Source organism: Coenobita brevimanus, chromosome 107 (genome assembly GCF_032717465.1).
Source record: "Coenobita brevimanus isolate Jiangsu-jjx chromosome 107, ASM3271746v2, whole genome shotgun sequence".
NCBI classification, from domain to species: domain Eukaryota; kingdom Metazoa; phylum Arthropoda; class Malacostraca; order Decapoda; family Coenobitidae; genus Coenobita; species Coenobita brevimanus.
Genome location: NC_137060.1, coordinates 23,061,384 through 23,077,831, shown reverse-complemented (window position 1 = coordinate 23,077,831; position 16,448 = coordinate 23,061,384). Strand labels below are relative to the sequence as shown.

Sequence of the window (16,448 nt, the reverse complement as noted above, 5' to 3'; positions counted from 1 at the left end):
AGAATGAAGGAAGCAAAGACAGAAGAGGGAGTGCAGAGAGTCACCCATGGGCATAAGGAAGAGGAAAGAATGAAGGAAAAAAGACAGAATAGAACGGAAGGAAGAAAGGAAAGGGCAGTCACTCAATTATACAGTGATATGGCATGAACTGTTACCCATTAAAGTGTCATTCCAATATAAAGCTCTTCTTAATGAAAATCAATGAAAAATAAAACAAAGACCATTTTAGAAGCTGATCTGCATTGTTTTCCAGAAACACATCCTAAAATCTAAACAGGGTACAGTACAAGCAATCTTATTATGCAAGTTATCTCTTAGGGGGAAAAAAAAAAAATAGTGTGTTTAGTCTGGCAAAGATCCCTAACCCCTCTCAGTTCATTTCAAAGGTGTGGCCAGGTGGGAGAGCTGATTTATCTAGTAACTAAGGAGATTTATTCTTGCCTCAAAACTAAGGCTCAGTGAATTCCACGCAACTATGACTTGGTATCATGTATTTAAGTCATGGGAATGGCTATATTATTGTGATTTGGGGAATCTGGCTGCTGGCAAAGCAGCCCAGGAGGTAGCAATGGAACATCTGCAGGCAATCTACATGAGTGTGGACCTATTATAAAAAAAAAAAAAAAAAAAAAAAAAAAAAAAAAAAGGACTGTTTTGCTTTAATGAAAATTCAGTATTGTACTGTATTTACATTATCCATAAATTTGTCTTCCTACTATGTATTATATCCCTTTACTGAAGACTTAATATTATACAATACCTTTAGTGTGAATTTGGCTTCAAAAATAATATCTCTTATTCTTCAACGGGACAATTCTCGGTACTGTGATATCAAGGACCGTATTCTTGGTAGCACAGGAGACTTTGTGGCAACTGTTTCTTAGTGATGCAGTTTGCATATCTGATCTCGATGTTTTTTTTATTGTGTTTTAATATCCTCAAAGCATGCATTAACAACATACAAGAGGATAAACAACATAGGCTACCAACATATGAGAGTATACCAAAGTGTAATGTGAAAAGTACATAAAGAAGGAAAAGGCATTACAAAGGCCTGTATTCTCGTCAGGTAAGAAGGCTCCCTAGCACCTCGTCCTTAATGATTATTTTTTAAAACTACCCATTAATATCCTCACTTTTGCATCCTATATCTTTTTAACATCGACATAGATTGCATGAATAACACACAAGAATATAGTAACAGAGCAGAGGCAGAAATAAACTGGTAAGGAAAGCTTGTTAGTAAGCTTCCTAACTGACCGAGAATACTACCCTGTCTCCAAATTCACTTAGAATACAGTTCTACGAGACACAATCTCTTACACATCATGGAAACACAGAAACTTCAGGTTCTGTGGTGAAAAGTCAAACAGATCAAAAACATATAAACACAAATGTCAAAGAGTATCTCCTTATTTGCAAAATCAGTCCACTGCTGGAAATTTTTGAGTAAGAAAAGTCACATGTGTAAAATTTACACTTCCAATTTCTTTTTTCCTTATATACAGTCGGTCAGCATCTGCATTTTTTTGTGTGAGGAAAATCACACAAGTCCAAAATGTGAACTGCAGATTTTTTCCCCCTCCATAATGTTTGTCATTCACACTTTCACACTACATGCACATTATTCTGACAGAGGAAAATTACTAGAGTAAAACTGACACTGCAGATTTTTTTTTCCCTCCCCTCCAGTATGTGCGTCACACTTTCACAGTAGAACTGCATTTCTTTTTTTTTTTTTAAGAGGGAAATCACATGAGTAAAATGGACACTGCAGATTATTATTATTTTTTTTCTCCTCTCCAATTTGTTTGTCGCACTTTCACAGTACAACTGCATTTTTTTTTTTTTTTTAGAGGGAAATCATGTTTCTAAACATTTGCACTGCAGAATATTTTTTCACCCTTCATAGAGCTTGTCTGTCACACTATCACACTAACCACCTTAAAACATATCAGGCTGTTCACTTCCTCTTCTGTCCTGGCTGTCTCTTTGGCGGTGACCATCTGAAAAATACAAAGGCTCGTTAAGCAAAGGAATCTGCCCCTGAACTTCTTCATTCTGGTGACCTATTGTTCATTTTATTCATACTATTCATAGATCGTTTTATTGGCCTCAGGAAAGACTTTTCATACTGGAGAGGTTAGTTCCACGGATGATCTAACCTTTCATTGAGACTCCTAGTCATCTTCTTTTTTAGATTCTGGCAAAAGCTTTGCTATTGCACTTGACATTTCGAAGGCTTTTGATCAATTCTGGCATAAATCTTTAATTTCCAAACTGCCCTCTAATGGTTTCTATTCTTCCATCTGTGCCTTTATCTCTAGCTTCCTTTCTGGTCATTCAGTAGCTGCTGTTGTAGATGGTCATCATTCTTCTCCTAGAGCTACCAATAGTGGTGTTCCTCAGGGCTTCCTATCACCATCTCTCTTCCATCTATTCATCAATGACCTTCTATGCTGTACATCTAACCTTGTTCACTCATACGGTGATGACTCCGCCCTTAATCTTTCCATCAGCTTGCACAGCGTCCATTCCAGCAGCTACCTCAACAAACAAGGGATGAGGCTTATGGCACATCCAATGTCTGACTTGATTCATATTTCTGACTTGGGTAAAAGTAACCTTGTTTTTAATGCATCAAAAACTCAGTTCCTACATTTTTCGACCCATGAAAATCTACTGCAAGAAAATCCTCTAATTTTTAACAATACCCAGCTCAATCTTGCATCATCTTTGAACATACTAAGGGTTTCATTCTCTTGGGATTTATCTTGGAAAGATAATATTACCTCTCCTGTAGAATCTGCTTCCAAGATTTTAGGTGTGCTAAGCCGACTCCATGCCTTCTTTACCCCTGCACAGTTGTTGACTTTATACATGAGTTTTATTCTTCCCTGTGTAGAGTACAACTCTCGTATGTTGGGAGGCTCCCCACATACAGCTCAACAAGGTGGAGTCAGTGGCTTTTTGTCTCATTAACTCTCCTCCTCTTACTGACTTCCTTCAACCTCTGTCTCTTTGCCATACTGTTACATCTTTATTTTATAACTACTTCAATGGTCACTGCTCCTCTGAACTGCCTGCCTGCATCCCTCCACCATTATGGCAGGTGCTTAGCACCCGTCCAGCAACCAACTCTCATCCCCCTTCTGTCAAACCCTCTATGTAAGAGTTAACTGTTACTCCCAGTCCTTCATGTATGCAACAGGTCAACTCAGGAACTGTCTTCTGTCTGTATTTCCTACTGACTATAACCTCTAGTCTTTTACATGCTGTATGTCCAGGCATCTCGAAATGAACGGATCAAGAATTTCTCTTTCCCTCTCTCTACCTCTCTCTCTTTTTAGGGAGCAATTTGTAGGCTTCTAGCCTTTGGATCCTTCATCCTTGCATTAAAAAAGAAAAAAAAAGTCATCATTAACCCCCCCAGTACCAGAAATTACCCCTGAACTGACTATAATCACCTATAAGTGAGGGGAAAAAAAAGGTGGAGGGGAGGAGTATGTCATCAGACTGATGTAGTTAACTCCTAAGAAATTATGGTAATACACCTAAGATACTCCACAATCCCTTCCCCTTTTGCTTGATAAAACACTACAATATAGCCCTGCATTAACAAAGGTCTTCAGAAACATTACAACATGTCAAGAAAACACAAAAAGGTATATTTTTAAGTAATTTTTACAGGCGATGTAGGCCAAGGAGAAGGTGGAGAGATATGGTGGATGAATGTGTGAGGAAGAGAGGTTTGGAAGTCGGTGAGGCTAGGGAACTGACAGGAGATCGAGCTGGTTGGATGAATTTTGTGAGATGTGCATGATCAGGGATTTTTGGCACCCCTTTTTAACATGGCAGCGTCTGGATGGACGCTGTCGGATACGATATGTGAAGCTACAGAACGTGGTGAATGTTTTTGGCGTATCCGACAGAGACAGGATTCCGGGGGCTTGAATGATGAGTGAATGGAAGTGTGGCCCACTGGATTGGGCAATTTTGGGCTGTCTGGACATTGCTACTCCTCACCCTGCCCTTGGGTGGGAAAGGAGGTCCGGATGATGATGATGATGATCAATTTTTACAGATTACATAAAGTACTCAATATACTAGACACAAGACTGGGATAAGGTTCTGCATGGAGGGCTTCAGTATAAGGGTCTAAGAATGGACATGGCTCTAGACTGTAACACAAGGAGAACTGCCATCAAGTAAAAAGAATTAACACATTTTATAAAATCCCTAAGCTACATTTAGCAAACCCTCATAATGACCAATAAAGCAATATACAAGACCCTTCACCTCAACAGAGCAGGATCCACAGTTAGTCTGGGCCTTTTGAACTGCGCTGAGTTGATATATTCCTCAACCAGCTTGGGTGTGACACAAATGACATGCTGGCCCTTCCAGTACTTGACTAGGTTGATGTTCTGTAGCGTTGAGATGATGTCTTGCTGAGTGATGCTCGTCATTTGGCTGTGGTGTGGGAGGGGGGCCAAAATTATCATTAGTTTTGGTTTTATGTTTGTTTTCCATTCGGTGTTAGTCAGACACGTTCATCCAATAGCATTCTTTTGTTTTGCTTCTCTTTCTCTCTCTCTCTCTCTCTCTCATATGATTAACCTTTCTAGTACCGTACTTAACTAAGCTAGTGATTTGTGTTATACATATTTTAACTATAAATTTCATTCCTGTTACTGCCATGTGATTATAGATAACACAGTTCATCATCATCATCGAAGATGGATAGTTCCAAGAAAAAAAAAAAAGTGCAATGTTGCCAGTGTGAACACAATATTTAGTTCCAGCCAAAAAAAGGGAGTAAAGAGTGAATACAATACCTACCTGAGGTCTTTTATGGACAGAGTCCCCTTGAAGTCCCTGAGTATCTCGAGTAAAACCCACGTCCAGTATGAGCGATAAGACAGTTTACCAAGATCAGACAGTGGCTTCTCAGGACTGCCCACAACACCCTCTAGCTTGCTTAACTCATAGCTGGTGTGGGAAGTATTGGTCAGTGTCACTTTTAGCATGATAAGTAGCAACTGTGTGCACAAAGTTGTGATTTTTAAAACTCATTCATTACTTTAACAAGGACTGCTGGTGCTTCCTGTATGGACATGTTGTGATATTTTGGATAACATTCCTGACTTATGACAAGGACTGGAAGTACCTACAAAAGTAAACTGACCACTCCACTGCATAAAGCATTCATGTATTCAGAAATAAAAAGAGAATCACCATTTTTACCTGAAGGCTATTAGCAATTTTCCATAACCTTTTCGCTGGAAGGGCGGCAGCGTCATAATGCAAGCAACATTATTACCATCTGGGGACTCCTTCTCCTGCAATTAAAAATGCTTATTGCAAAAACTGGTCTAAGTATGGAGAGTGAGACTGACCAAGAATGTACAGTATGTGAGAGAAATGGATGGATGTTAATGCAGTGTGAGATGGAAAGAGGGACCCCTGATGGGAGAAGACAGGGTGAAGTGGTGAATTGTTGATACCCACGTCCACAGGATTAAGGCATCTGGCTATAAACAGACAGACAGACAAGCACACAAAGGCAGATAGATAGGTAAACAGTCATAATTCTAAAGCTACTTATAAAAAAAAAAAAAAAAAAAAAAAAAAAAGGCTGTTTCATCATATCTGTAAAAGTGAGAGTATGGACTAACCTTTGAGAAACATCCTACCAGGTGAGCACCCTGTTTGTCCACTTCACACAAGATATAAAACAGGAATGGCTCCACATCAAAGTACAGAGTCTTGTGATCCAAGAACAGTTTGGCCAACAGACATAAATTCTGACAGTATATCTTGTGATCAGCGCCATCCACTTCGTATATACTGAGGGTTCCCTTCCGGTAAATGTCTCGACCTGGTGGTTGCCTCCACGTGCATTCACTCTGAAGATAGACTATTTAATGAATGGCAAGGACTGATATAAGTTTCATACTAAATACAATAAACTGAAGCTGTGTTTCCTAATAACGAATCCCTGTATCGAGGTTGCCCAGAATTCCCATACTGAGGTCTGAACTGGTGTTTTCTATGAGCTAAACCAGCTGTTATTCATATGCTTTCCGACAGTTTCCAACAACTGTTGGGAAAAGAGAAATCTCATATATGTAGCAAGATGTGTAAAATATGAAAGTGTAAATTTGGACTCATGTTTTCTTGTGGTTAAATTTCTTGTCTAGGAGTAATGATAATGTGGCTGGTTACCAAGTTTGTAAGTTTCAGATGGAAGCAAATTTTGTTGTATATACAGTATACTATTACAAGTACTGTATGAGGTAATGGTATATGTAATCTTCATCTAAAGTTACATGTAGCTGATTTATTACTATTCATTCATATTATATCTTCCGTTTGCACCTTTCAGTTTTTTGTAATGAACTACAAAGCTGCAATGAAGTCAGCAGTGAGTGTTTTAGTGCTTCGGCCCCTAATTCAAGTGTCAAAATCATACGACATCATTGATTTATTCTTGTTACCTCCAGATGATATTCTCCAGCTTCTGCTCCTAACAGTTCTGAAAAAATGAAGGCTATATCTAACTCTGACAGTTAGAAAGCCACTCCTGAATAAAACTGTCTGGGTAAAAAAAAAAAAAAAAAAAAAAAAAAAAAAGAAGAAGAAGAAGAAGAAAAAAAAAAAATCACAACCTTTGACTTCAATATACAATACTGTACAGCCTGTAAGTGCTCAAAACTCCACTTGTTGTCAAGTGAATAATTAGTGTTTCTTCCAAGAAATTAATAAATGAAACATACAAATTAAAAGGACATTTACAATGGAAACAATAATACATGGTAATACACTATACTCATTTTACTTTAACTTCACCTAAAATTACCTCTCTCTGCCTTCTGTTATGAGTTGTAACCAAAGATTAACACTAGAATATGATGCTAGTAATGAAGAACTGCTAAGGAAAGGGTGTACAGCCACAGCACTATCTTCCTGTTGCTGAGCTAGGTGAACTAGGCTGCAAAAGGATGACAACCTAGGCCAAGTTAAGATGAGACAATTATACTGTAACAGAAGAAAGGCAATGAAAATTACCAAGTGATATCTACATATCTCAGCAAGCCCCATATACATGTATTTCAAACAATTACACACAGTAAAACACTTATAACAAAGGCAGTGACACATACCAAATGATATCTGTATGTCTTTTCAAGCCTCATATACTTCAAGCAGTACTGGCATATGTATAACTTCGGCACTTTTCCATACTCCTCTGGGTACGGACTGAAATACCATGTGTCAATCTCAAAGCGCCCTATTTGGATGCGGTCTATGTATTTGACTTTGGTGATGGCCTCGTGCTCCTTCTCCAGGGCAGCTGTTGTTGGGTCCATGTCTGCATAGGTCTGGGGGAAGCAGAGGAAAGAATGTGATGATATAGTAAACTCAAAACATAAATACTGTATATAGGTTAGGGGGAGGTATGGGAGTCAGGCACAGAAAATAATGTACCTGCAATCCTCATTTTAAGTTTGCTATTTTCCAAAGCACAGCAACTCTTTTCATGCAACTGGTACATTAAACTGGGCAAAATGACAATTTGAGGCTGCCACGAAAATGTATTGGATGTATTAGATAACTGTTCTATAATTTACTATGGACCCACAAGTAAAAGAACATAAAACGGAGACATAACGAGGCCTTGCCGTAGTCAACTCATAACATACATACAGTACTCTCCGAGGTAAACAGCAGCTCCATTAAACCTCCCACTTGACGTTAATGTCTATAACATATAGCTTCCATAATAGGTGAGCAGAAGAATGAAAGGTCAGTTAGTTCAGGTAACACAAAAATCTTGGCATATCCACTTTAAAAGCACCCACCACCTAATCCATATATAGTACCTCAACTGATGACATATACAGTACATCCTTGAAAAATGCACATTTGAATTGTGCGATTCGCCAATTATGCGGGTGCCATCCCAAAAAATAGGATTAAATAATTATCGTATTGTGCACGTATTTTTTAATTGTGCGGGCACGTCTGGGAAGACCGAGCCATTCCAATTACATTCCGTACTACTTTACGAGGCAGATGGAATGCATAAGGTGACCAGCATACTATCATCATCATCATCATCACTACTCATTCCTTCCCTCTTAAATTTGCATCATCATCATCATCACTATCACTCATTTTTTCCTCCTTGATCTTATCATCTATAGAGTCAATGGGAATATCATTAAACATCTTCTCATCACCATCATCATATTTCACCACCACTTCCTCCACCTTAACATCACCATCTTCCTTCTTCACCCCCACTTTTACTTCTCTAGGAGCAAATTTCTCCTTAGAGACCCATAAATCAACCGCCACTGGTCGACCCAGCAATGGTTCGGTATTTCATTTTGTTTGGATTATTCATAATTTTACTAATTTATCATAATCTCATAAGAGAAGGTCACATTATAACTAATGTAACAGTAATTTTCTAAAAGCAGGAAATTTAAGATAATATGCACAAAAAACGGTACATTTTAGTCAAAATTAAACACACTCGTGTGCTTTTGCGAGCTGAAACGGGAAACAGTGTTGTCTGCCTTGGCGCCTCGTGGTCATTTGTAAACAAGCCACCACGGAGTACCCACTATCCACTCCATTTTCCTCAGTATCTGCAACTGCCTCACATACTTTAGCAACTCCAGAGTCATTTCACAAACACAGTGCTTATTCATATGGAAAGCTACCTAGCTCATTACATCAACAGAAAGGAGAAAGAAGGAGTGCCATTGGCTGGGTATAAAAAGATGAGTAAAATGTGGTGAAAATGTGCTGACTGGGGAGGAAGTCGACCATATTCTATTTATTGCACTGTTTATAGTATTTGAAATATGCGCATTTTAAAAAATGCAGTGCACATTGTTGACAATATTTGCGAACAATTGAAGGTCCGAGTGTATTTTACTCTGGCTAATGCCACACAGTTTAACTCTATCAGTCTCTCTATTGCCCGATGCCTTAATCCCATAAGGGGTGGCCACACACAAATCGCCTCCATGTCGCTCTGTCTCCCCTCTCTCATATACATCTCCAATCCATCCTTCCATCTCATCCTTGGCCTCACTCTCCCTCTCCCACCTTCCACCTCACTCACATAACCCTCTGCCAATCCACTTGTTGTCATGTAGGGAACACGTATTGGTTGGTTATATGGTTAACACCCAGCATTGTAAATGATTTCCTGGTTTACAGAAAATCATTTGGCTTGCCACTCAATGCAGAGCTACCCTAAAACAGAGTCCCACTACACTAAGAGGGTGGATGATGGGCGCCCCCACCTCACTGCTGGAAGTCTAATGCCTAATGTTTATGAAATTATCTTGATTAACCCTTAAACTTCAGTTGGTTGCGAAACTATGGATTGTAAACTTGCAAGAACAAAATAAAGGACATGTCATCAAGCTGAATGGGTTTCATTCTTTAAAACTGATGATGGCTTTTAATATTTTAATTCAACATGAGTAGTTATGGAAGAAGTATTAAAATTCTTAAGATGAATAAGTGTGATTATGTCTTGGAGACAGTAAGAATAAATCAGCAGATACCATCATATGTAATAGATCAAGACTAACTTTTTGTACGTGGTTAATTTCATCATGTTTCCTTTTCTGATTTCTGGTTATCTTGCGTCCGGCAGTCTGGTCAGTGAGGAGGTCATGGCCAGTCAGGGTCTTATCACCTCGCTGATACAGTTCGGACAGGTCAATTCTGTAACAGGAGAGAGAAGTTGACTATACAGCATTCTTTTCACATAACTTAGCCTAAAACTGTCTTAGATCCATCTTGAATCCATCAACAGAATAGCAATAGAATATGATGCTACAGCAGTTAGGAAGAAGCAGTAGGAAATAGAAAATATAAGGGAAAAATAAGAAAGAAAGAAAAAAGAAACTCGATCCCTTTATTACAAGGACATCATGGTTAGTGAAGCTCTTGTCCTTATGTTGATACAGTTATGAAAGGTTGATTCTGTGACAACAGATGTTTATGGTTAGACCCTTTCCTATGAGGAGTGGTATTGGAGAGGGACACCTCACATGGTGACACTGACATGGCCAGGCACAGCTATACAAGCATCCCTCAGATCCTTTCCTGTCCCTTGAAAGGAGGAAAGTGGACTGCAGGGAAAAGACAACTTCAGCCTATGGTACACCAAGTTCATGTCCTGATGAGTCTGGAGCCACTATAACACATACAACTGCAAGAACAGTGTCTCTCAAATAAACAGAATGACGATGTGTATATACCTTTCCTTTGTGACCCATTCATCCAAGCGTCGGTTGAGGCCATCATAATGAACATAATACTCGTCCTGATTCTCCACTTCGTTATATCGACGCTGGATAATCTCGGCTGCTTCTGGAATGAGAATACAGTCACACAAATATAAGTTGCCTGACTGAAATGATAAGTGGATGGATAAATACAGATAAAATGGTAAACAGTAACAGCCAATTCCATTCTACACCCTGTGTGGTGTAGAGACTTGAGGTAAGGATACGTCAGTCCAATAAATTTATGGGTAGATGACCAGCCTACTTCCCTTGACGGCATTACATGATTGAATAACCTGCAGTCACCTCTTGGAGACTGAACCTGTGGGACATTCTAACCACTAGAAAACTAGGTAAAAGAGATATCCAGTTCCATAATATCCCTTATGAGGTATCCTATAGGGTCTTGGGGCCAGGTTTTGAATAACGTACCGGTACTGAATATATAAAGTTGGGTGCCATTTGAAAATCCTTCGCAAACACTGTAAGGAATCAACTCAGTGTGTTGAAAATAAAACATTCAGAAGCCATGCATATCATTATTTATGAGATTAAGATAAGAAGTTTTTTAGATTTCAGCTTACTTTCAACAAGTGCAACTCCCATTTAATCCTTTACTTATGGTACCGAAAAATTCAAGCACCAAGTCTTGCACTTACACTTGCAATGTTAGGATTTGCCAGATTATTTGCTTCTATTACCAAATTCTTGAAAAGTGCAAAAATTTCAATATTCTTATTTATCTCAGAGGTTTATAATTAGCAATGTTGTAAAAAAAAAATGCTGGATATTATACTTGCAGAAATAATATAATTATATGCCTTAAAAACATGTTTAGACTGGAATCTTCTACATTTTAACCGTACTGCCATTTTTACAATTATTTTGTCATTTACATAACCACCAGAATGTCCTATTCTTAGTAAGTTTGCTTAAATTCTGTTTGAGGAAACAAACTCCTTTCAGCAAATAATACTTTAAACCTAACATTGACGATGTATGGGCAAATACATTTATGAAAAATGACAAGTAAAATCCAGACACTGGTGCAGTCAACATTATGAAATTTCTCATAAGCTGATACCAAACACCAATAAAATTGATGAAATGTTGAGCATTGGTCTGAGAAGTCATGTTTTTATTAAAGGGAAGGGTGGAAAACAAAGGATAATAAATCTTACGCCATGTTTCGTCAATCCGCTTCACCATATACTGTTCCCCGATAATCAATTTGAAGTCGTCCCCGTCGCTGTTTTTTCCCTCCTCCCTCTCTTCCCTCTTCTTGTCCCCCTCGGACAGTTGCAGGGGCTCATTCTCCTTGTCCGCCGTTAGAGCGTCCCCGTCAGGCTTGGAAGCTTCGTTAATATGGTTGCTAATCTTAGGCTCCTTGGCGGCCGCCATTTGTTTTGTTTACATGTGGGCAGGAACGACGAGCCCTGCAATATTATTACCACGCTTTGGCAACGACGAGCCTAGAATGTGCTGCAAAGAAAGTTATTATGAACCATGTTAATATATTCCGTGATTATTATCATAGAAGAATTAAAAGTTAGGGATATTAGTGGTATTATGATAACGTAACATGTTTTCAGTGGGCGATGTAAAATTAGTTCATTTCATTGTACCTATATATTATTTTGTAGTGAAAGGATAGGATTATCTTGTACAGCGAATGCTCTCATACATAGTAAAAGTTTGTATGTATAACTTATTCATTACAAAACATTACAGAAAGTAATGTAACTGCTGTTACACTTCACTGTGTTCGCGTTCCTTGCTGTCGGATGTTCCCTTCTAATTTCCTCTACCTTGTCCCTCCATTTAATTTGATCTTTCTGTCAAAGCCAGAATAGTGAAGAGCATTTCCACCATCTGTATGAATAAGAAGTTCTTCATATCTAGTACTCGTTCACACAACTCTAACACAATTACCACTGATAGATGTCAGTTGAAGGCCTATCCTTTAATCCTGGTTTTCTTTCTGCATATATCAATTCCAGTGCCTGGTGTACGGTTACAAGATGAACAGTCATCCTAAGTAACATTCTAGTCATTATTAGGTTCATTACGTGTTTACTGGAGTTTATCATTCTTGAGAAAATACCGAACTCACAGTCAGAATATATTAACTGCTTAGGAACAAGCTTATCAGTTTTCAAGCTGTAAATTTGTTCAAGTAGAAAATCTCCATTCATAACATTATGATCATTGTGTATAAGCTGAAAATCACGTTGTATAACTGCTCTGCTATCAGTATTTAATACGCATTGGATGTGTCGTATGCAATAAATTTCGAGAAATGTAATTCGTGAAATTATGTCACATTTGGTGAAATCCGCGTTGGAGAGAGAGAGAGAGAGAGAGAGAGAGAGAGAGAGAGAGAGAGAGAGACCATACCAAACATGCTAATCATACCTTAGCCTTGATGAAGGTGGACAAAATAATTAGGAAAAAGATGCATAAGATCAGTCCAATCGTTCCAGCTCCACCTCCTCCTCGTCTCTCCCTTTTTTTTCCACTTAACTTCCTCCTTCTTCTCTCAGAGGCCCTCCTCTTCTTTCTCTTGCTTTGAGGGCGGTTGCTGATCTTTCTTGAGCTTCTGCCGAATGTTTCACAATTTAGGTGCTTCTTTAAGTTCATTTTGGGTGTTTAAGATTGCATTGGTGCCGGGGAGCGACGCCTTCACGCGGTGGCACCGATATAGCTGGGCTGCGGAATGTCCCCGAGTTTCCTTCTTATTCCACTGAAAGAGCATTGCGCACTGTAGGAGACGGACAGCTTCAGCCTGCAGTCCACAGGGATCACGTTCAGATGATCCTGGGACCAGAACAACATCACCTACAGTAGTTTTGGTTCATTTTCAGCATATAGTTTACTTTTCAGTTTTAGGGTTCTATTGATTTATATTCAAGTTTTTCTTGTTTTATATATTGAATTATTTTATAAGAATCACTGCATCACGGTTATAATAACTGATGGATGAAGAGATGGACAGATGAGTTGATGGATCGATGAACAGATGGGATGGATGGATGGATGGATGAACAGATGGATGGATGGATGGATAGATGAAAAGATGGATGGATGGATAGATGAAGAGATGGATGGGTGGATAGATGAAGAAATGGATGGATGGATGGATGGATAGATGAACAGATGGATGGGTGAAGAGATGGATATATAAGTGCATGGATAGATGGATAGCTGGATGGATAACACTTTTTGGTTTATAGTTTCAAAGGATTTTCAATATAACTTTTTAGGTTCTATGTTCACTGCGTATTGATACTTTATGTATTATTCTATAATTTAAAAAATTTTCTTGGACTTTCTTCCCATCCTCCTCCTCCTTTTCACAGTGTCTCTCTCTCTCTCTCTCTCTCTCTCTCACTGGACAGTTGTGAGAGTGAGTTAGAATTTGCGTTGTGCCAAAGGGAAATTGATTTTTTCTACCTTTATCTCGTCCCTCTTCCTCTTTTTCCCTCCTCCCTCCCTTCCCCCCCCTCTCTCTTTGTCTGTCTATCTCTCTACCGGTATCTGTTTATCTGTCTGTCTGCCTGTTTCTATCTACTGTATATATCATGTCTCCTTTGTGATCCTAGCCCCCGCTTTCGCTTCCCCCGCCCTCTCTCTCTCTCTCTCTCTCTCTCTCTCTCTCTCTCACTGCGCCCCTTATTTGTGTATCTTATCGCGTTAATTGATAAGAAAATAGTGACGTTTATACTTCACTGAAAAATACGGAACTGCGATGAACATTGTGGGATACAGACGATAACAGTGAGAGAGAGAGAGAGAGAGAGAGAGAGAGAGAGAGAGAGAGAGAGAGAGAGAGAGAGAGAGAGAGAGAACATGATTATAGCTATGTACGGACAGTATGTGCTGTTTGTTTAACCGGGCAGCGGAGCCGACCGGTTATATAAAATAGGTGCCACGAAGCTAAGGTGCACCGCTGCAGCACCAGGGTGAGACAAATACAAGACACAGACGATGACATAGAAGATGGTGATAGCAGAGAGTAGTAATGGTGTAAGAATGTGGGCCAGATATTTGACACAGACGATGACACGGAAGATGGTGGTATAGTTGGTGTATTATCATGTTAAGGAACTGGGCCACTTACACCACGTATACAGTGTTATGATAAGAATAAGCGTCCTTGGTTACCAGTCAAATCAGGCCCCTCCAATGTGACTATCAGTCGAGCCAAAAAAGGGGTAACGGATTAATGTCAGGTGCAAACTGGCCTTAGTGGACAGTGATATGTTGGAGATTTGGTTATTTGTTTGTTGGAAGTCGGTGCATGGGACTCAAACCCCTGTCAGGGGCATCTCCCAAACACAAAGCCGGTACCATACAGACCAGACCACCGAGTCAGCGTCGCAGAATTGGAATCCATCAGCTTCCCTAAGCCTCCTTCACCTTATAACCCTATCTATCTATCTATTGCCAGACGCCTCAATCCCGTTTGGGGTGGCCACAAACAAATCGCCTCCAAGTCGCCCTGTCCCCAGCCATTTCACTCCCCTGCTCCCAACTCACACCCCCCTCTCTCATATACCTCTCCACCCCATCTCTCCATCTCATCCTCGGCCTCCCCCTCCCTCTTTCCCCCTCCACCTCACTCACATACACTCTCTTCGTCAGTCTTATAACCCCATTCTTCTTAAACCCCTCAATCCGAGGACGTTTTTCTCACTTTATTCTTGCTACTTTCAGAAGATTTGATTAAACTTAGGATGATTCTCTCGTAATGAAGGCGTTGATTAAGTGACGTCTGTGTCTAACTCATCAGGTTCGTAAAATCTCGCTTGAGCTACGTAAGATCATCACACAGAAGCAAGAAGTAAATGAAACTTATGTCGTGAGAGTGAAGTGTTTAACCGGACAGGAGTACGTTTGGATACCGCATCGTTAGTGCGTGCTTCACAGGTGGAGCTACGAACTCGTGAATTCCGCGGAACTTCCCTCTTGGTCTGTGTGTGTGTGTGGGGGGGGGGGGAGTTGGGGTGGTGGTGCTATGTTGCGAGAATGGGTGTCCAGTTCTTTTGTATATATATATATATACACACACACACACACACACACAATATATATATATATATATATATATATATATATATATATATATATATATATACGGTATATATGCTTTGAAATCGTTAAGTCCCTACCTTGAAACGAAGTTTTGAAACGAAGGAATTTTTCTTAAGGGGGGTTGTGGGTATCATTAATTAGGTAGAGATACTGGTAATGATCTGTCCATCTGTCTTGATCATGGAAGGTATGCCCAGACAGAAGTGAATATGGGAAGTATTTTGGCTAATATGGTGGCAGCTTCGGACCGATATCCTTTCCTCCTTCCCCTCCCTTGCCCTCCTTCGCATTCACTAATCCTCCCTCTATTTTTTTTTTTTTTTCCAAATTTAGCATGTTCTCTCTCTCTCTCTCTCTCTCTCTCTCTCTCTCTTTCTATTCCCATCTCTCCATGTCTGCGTTCATACCTCGTTCAGTGCATCCTATCTCTTTTCACACCTTAACTTGATCTACGTCAGTCCGAAACAGTTGTATATTGTCAGTGACAGCATTTGCATATTTAGGTAAAAGTTCTTCCACTTAAACAGCTGTCGGTAGTGTGAAATAAACAAATAAATTAGAACATGGTGACCCCATTACTCAAACCCCGCTCACCCCCGATCTCAGACGGCGATGCCTCGACGGAGGATCCGGTCACGTCCGCGTTTTGTTTGCTTTTGTGGTGCTTTTCATTGGAGTTTGGCGTTTTATCGGCGATTTGCGAGGAAAATTAGTGAGACTGATGTGCCTGGGACGTTTATGAGGAACAAACTGGACGAAATTGGGTCGAATCAGAGATCACGACGAGAGAGTTAAGCAAAGTTCATTGTTGAACCATTGTTGAATCACTCCGCTGCCGTTCACACCCTTCCACCCCTGCCCATACTCCCTTATTTTAATTCTGTCACCCATGACTGTTATACTAATTTGAAATGGATTGCAACTCATTGTAACTATAATGCTGACTTGAAGTGGGCTGTAGTTATGGGTGATATAATTAGAGTGAGGGAGTATAGGCAGGCGTGGATGGGTGTGAAGGCCGGATGAGGTAGA

General features: G+C 39.7%; 1 protein-coding gene across 1 annotated transcript; it reads right to left on the bottom strand.

Annotated features, from left to right (window-relative positions):
* Positions 1 to 1,865: 1,865 nt before the first annotated feature.
* On the bottom strand, positions 1,866 to 11,723 carry mof (males absent on the first). The gene is made up of 9 exons (XM_080285652.1): positions 11,504 to 11,723; positions 10,296 to 10,407; positions 9,621 to 9,756; positions 7,167 to 7,385; positions 5,679 to 5,909; positions 5,248 to 5,342; positions 4,843 to 4,992; positions 4,300 to 4,473; positions 1,866 to 2,006 (listed from the first exon to the last, which is right to left on the bottom strand). Exons 1-9 carry the CDS (start codon positions 11,721 to 11,723, stop codon positions 1,964 to 1,966), a joined length of 1,380 nt encoding a protein of 459 aa, XP_080141778.1. The 3' UTR covers positions 1,866 to 1,963.
* Positions 11,724 to 16,448: the final 4,725 nt, after the last annotated feature.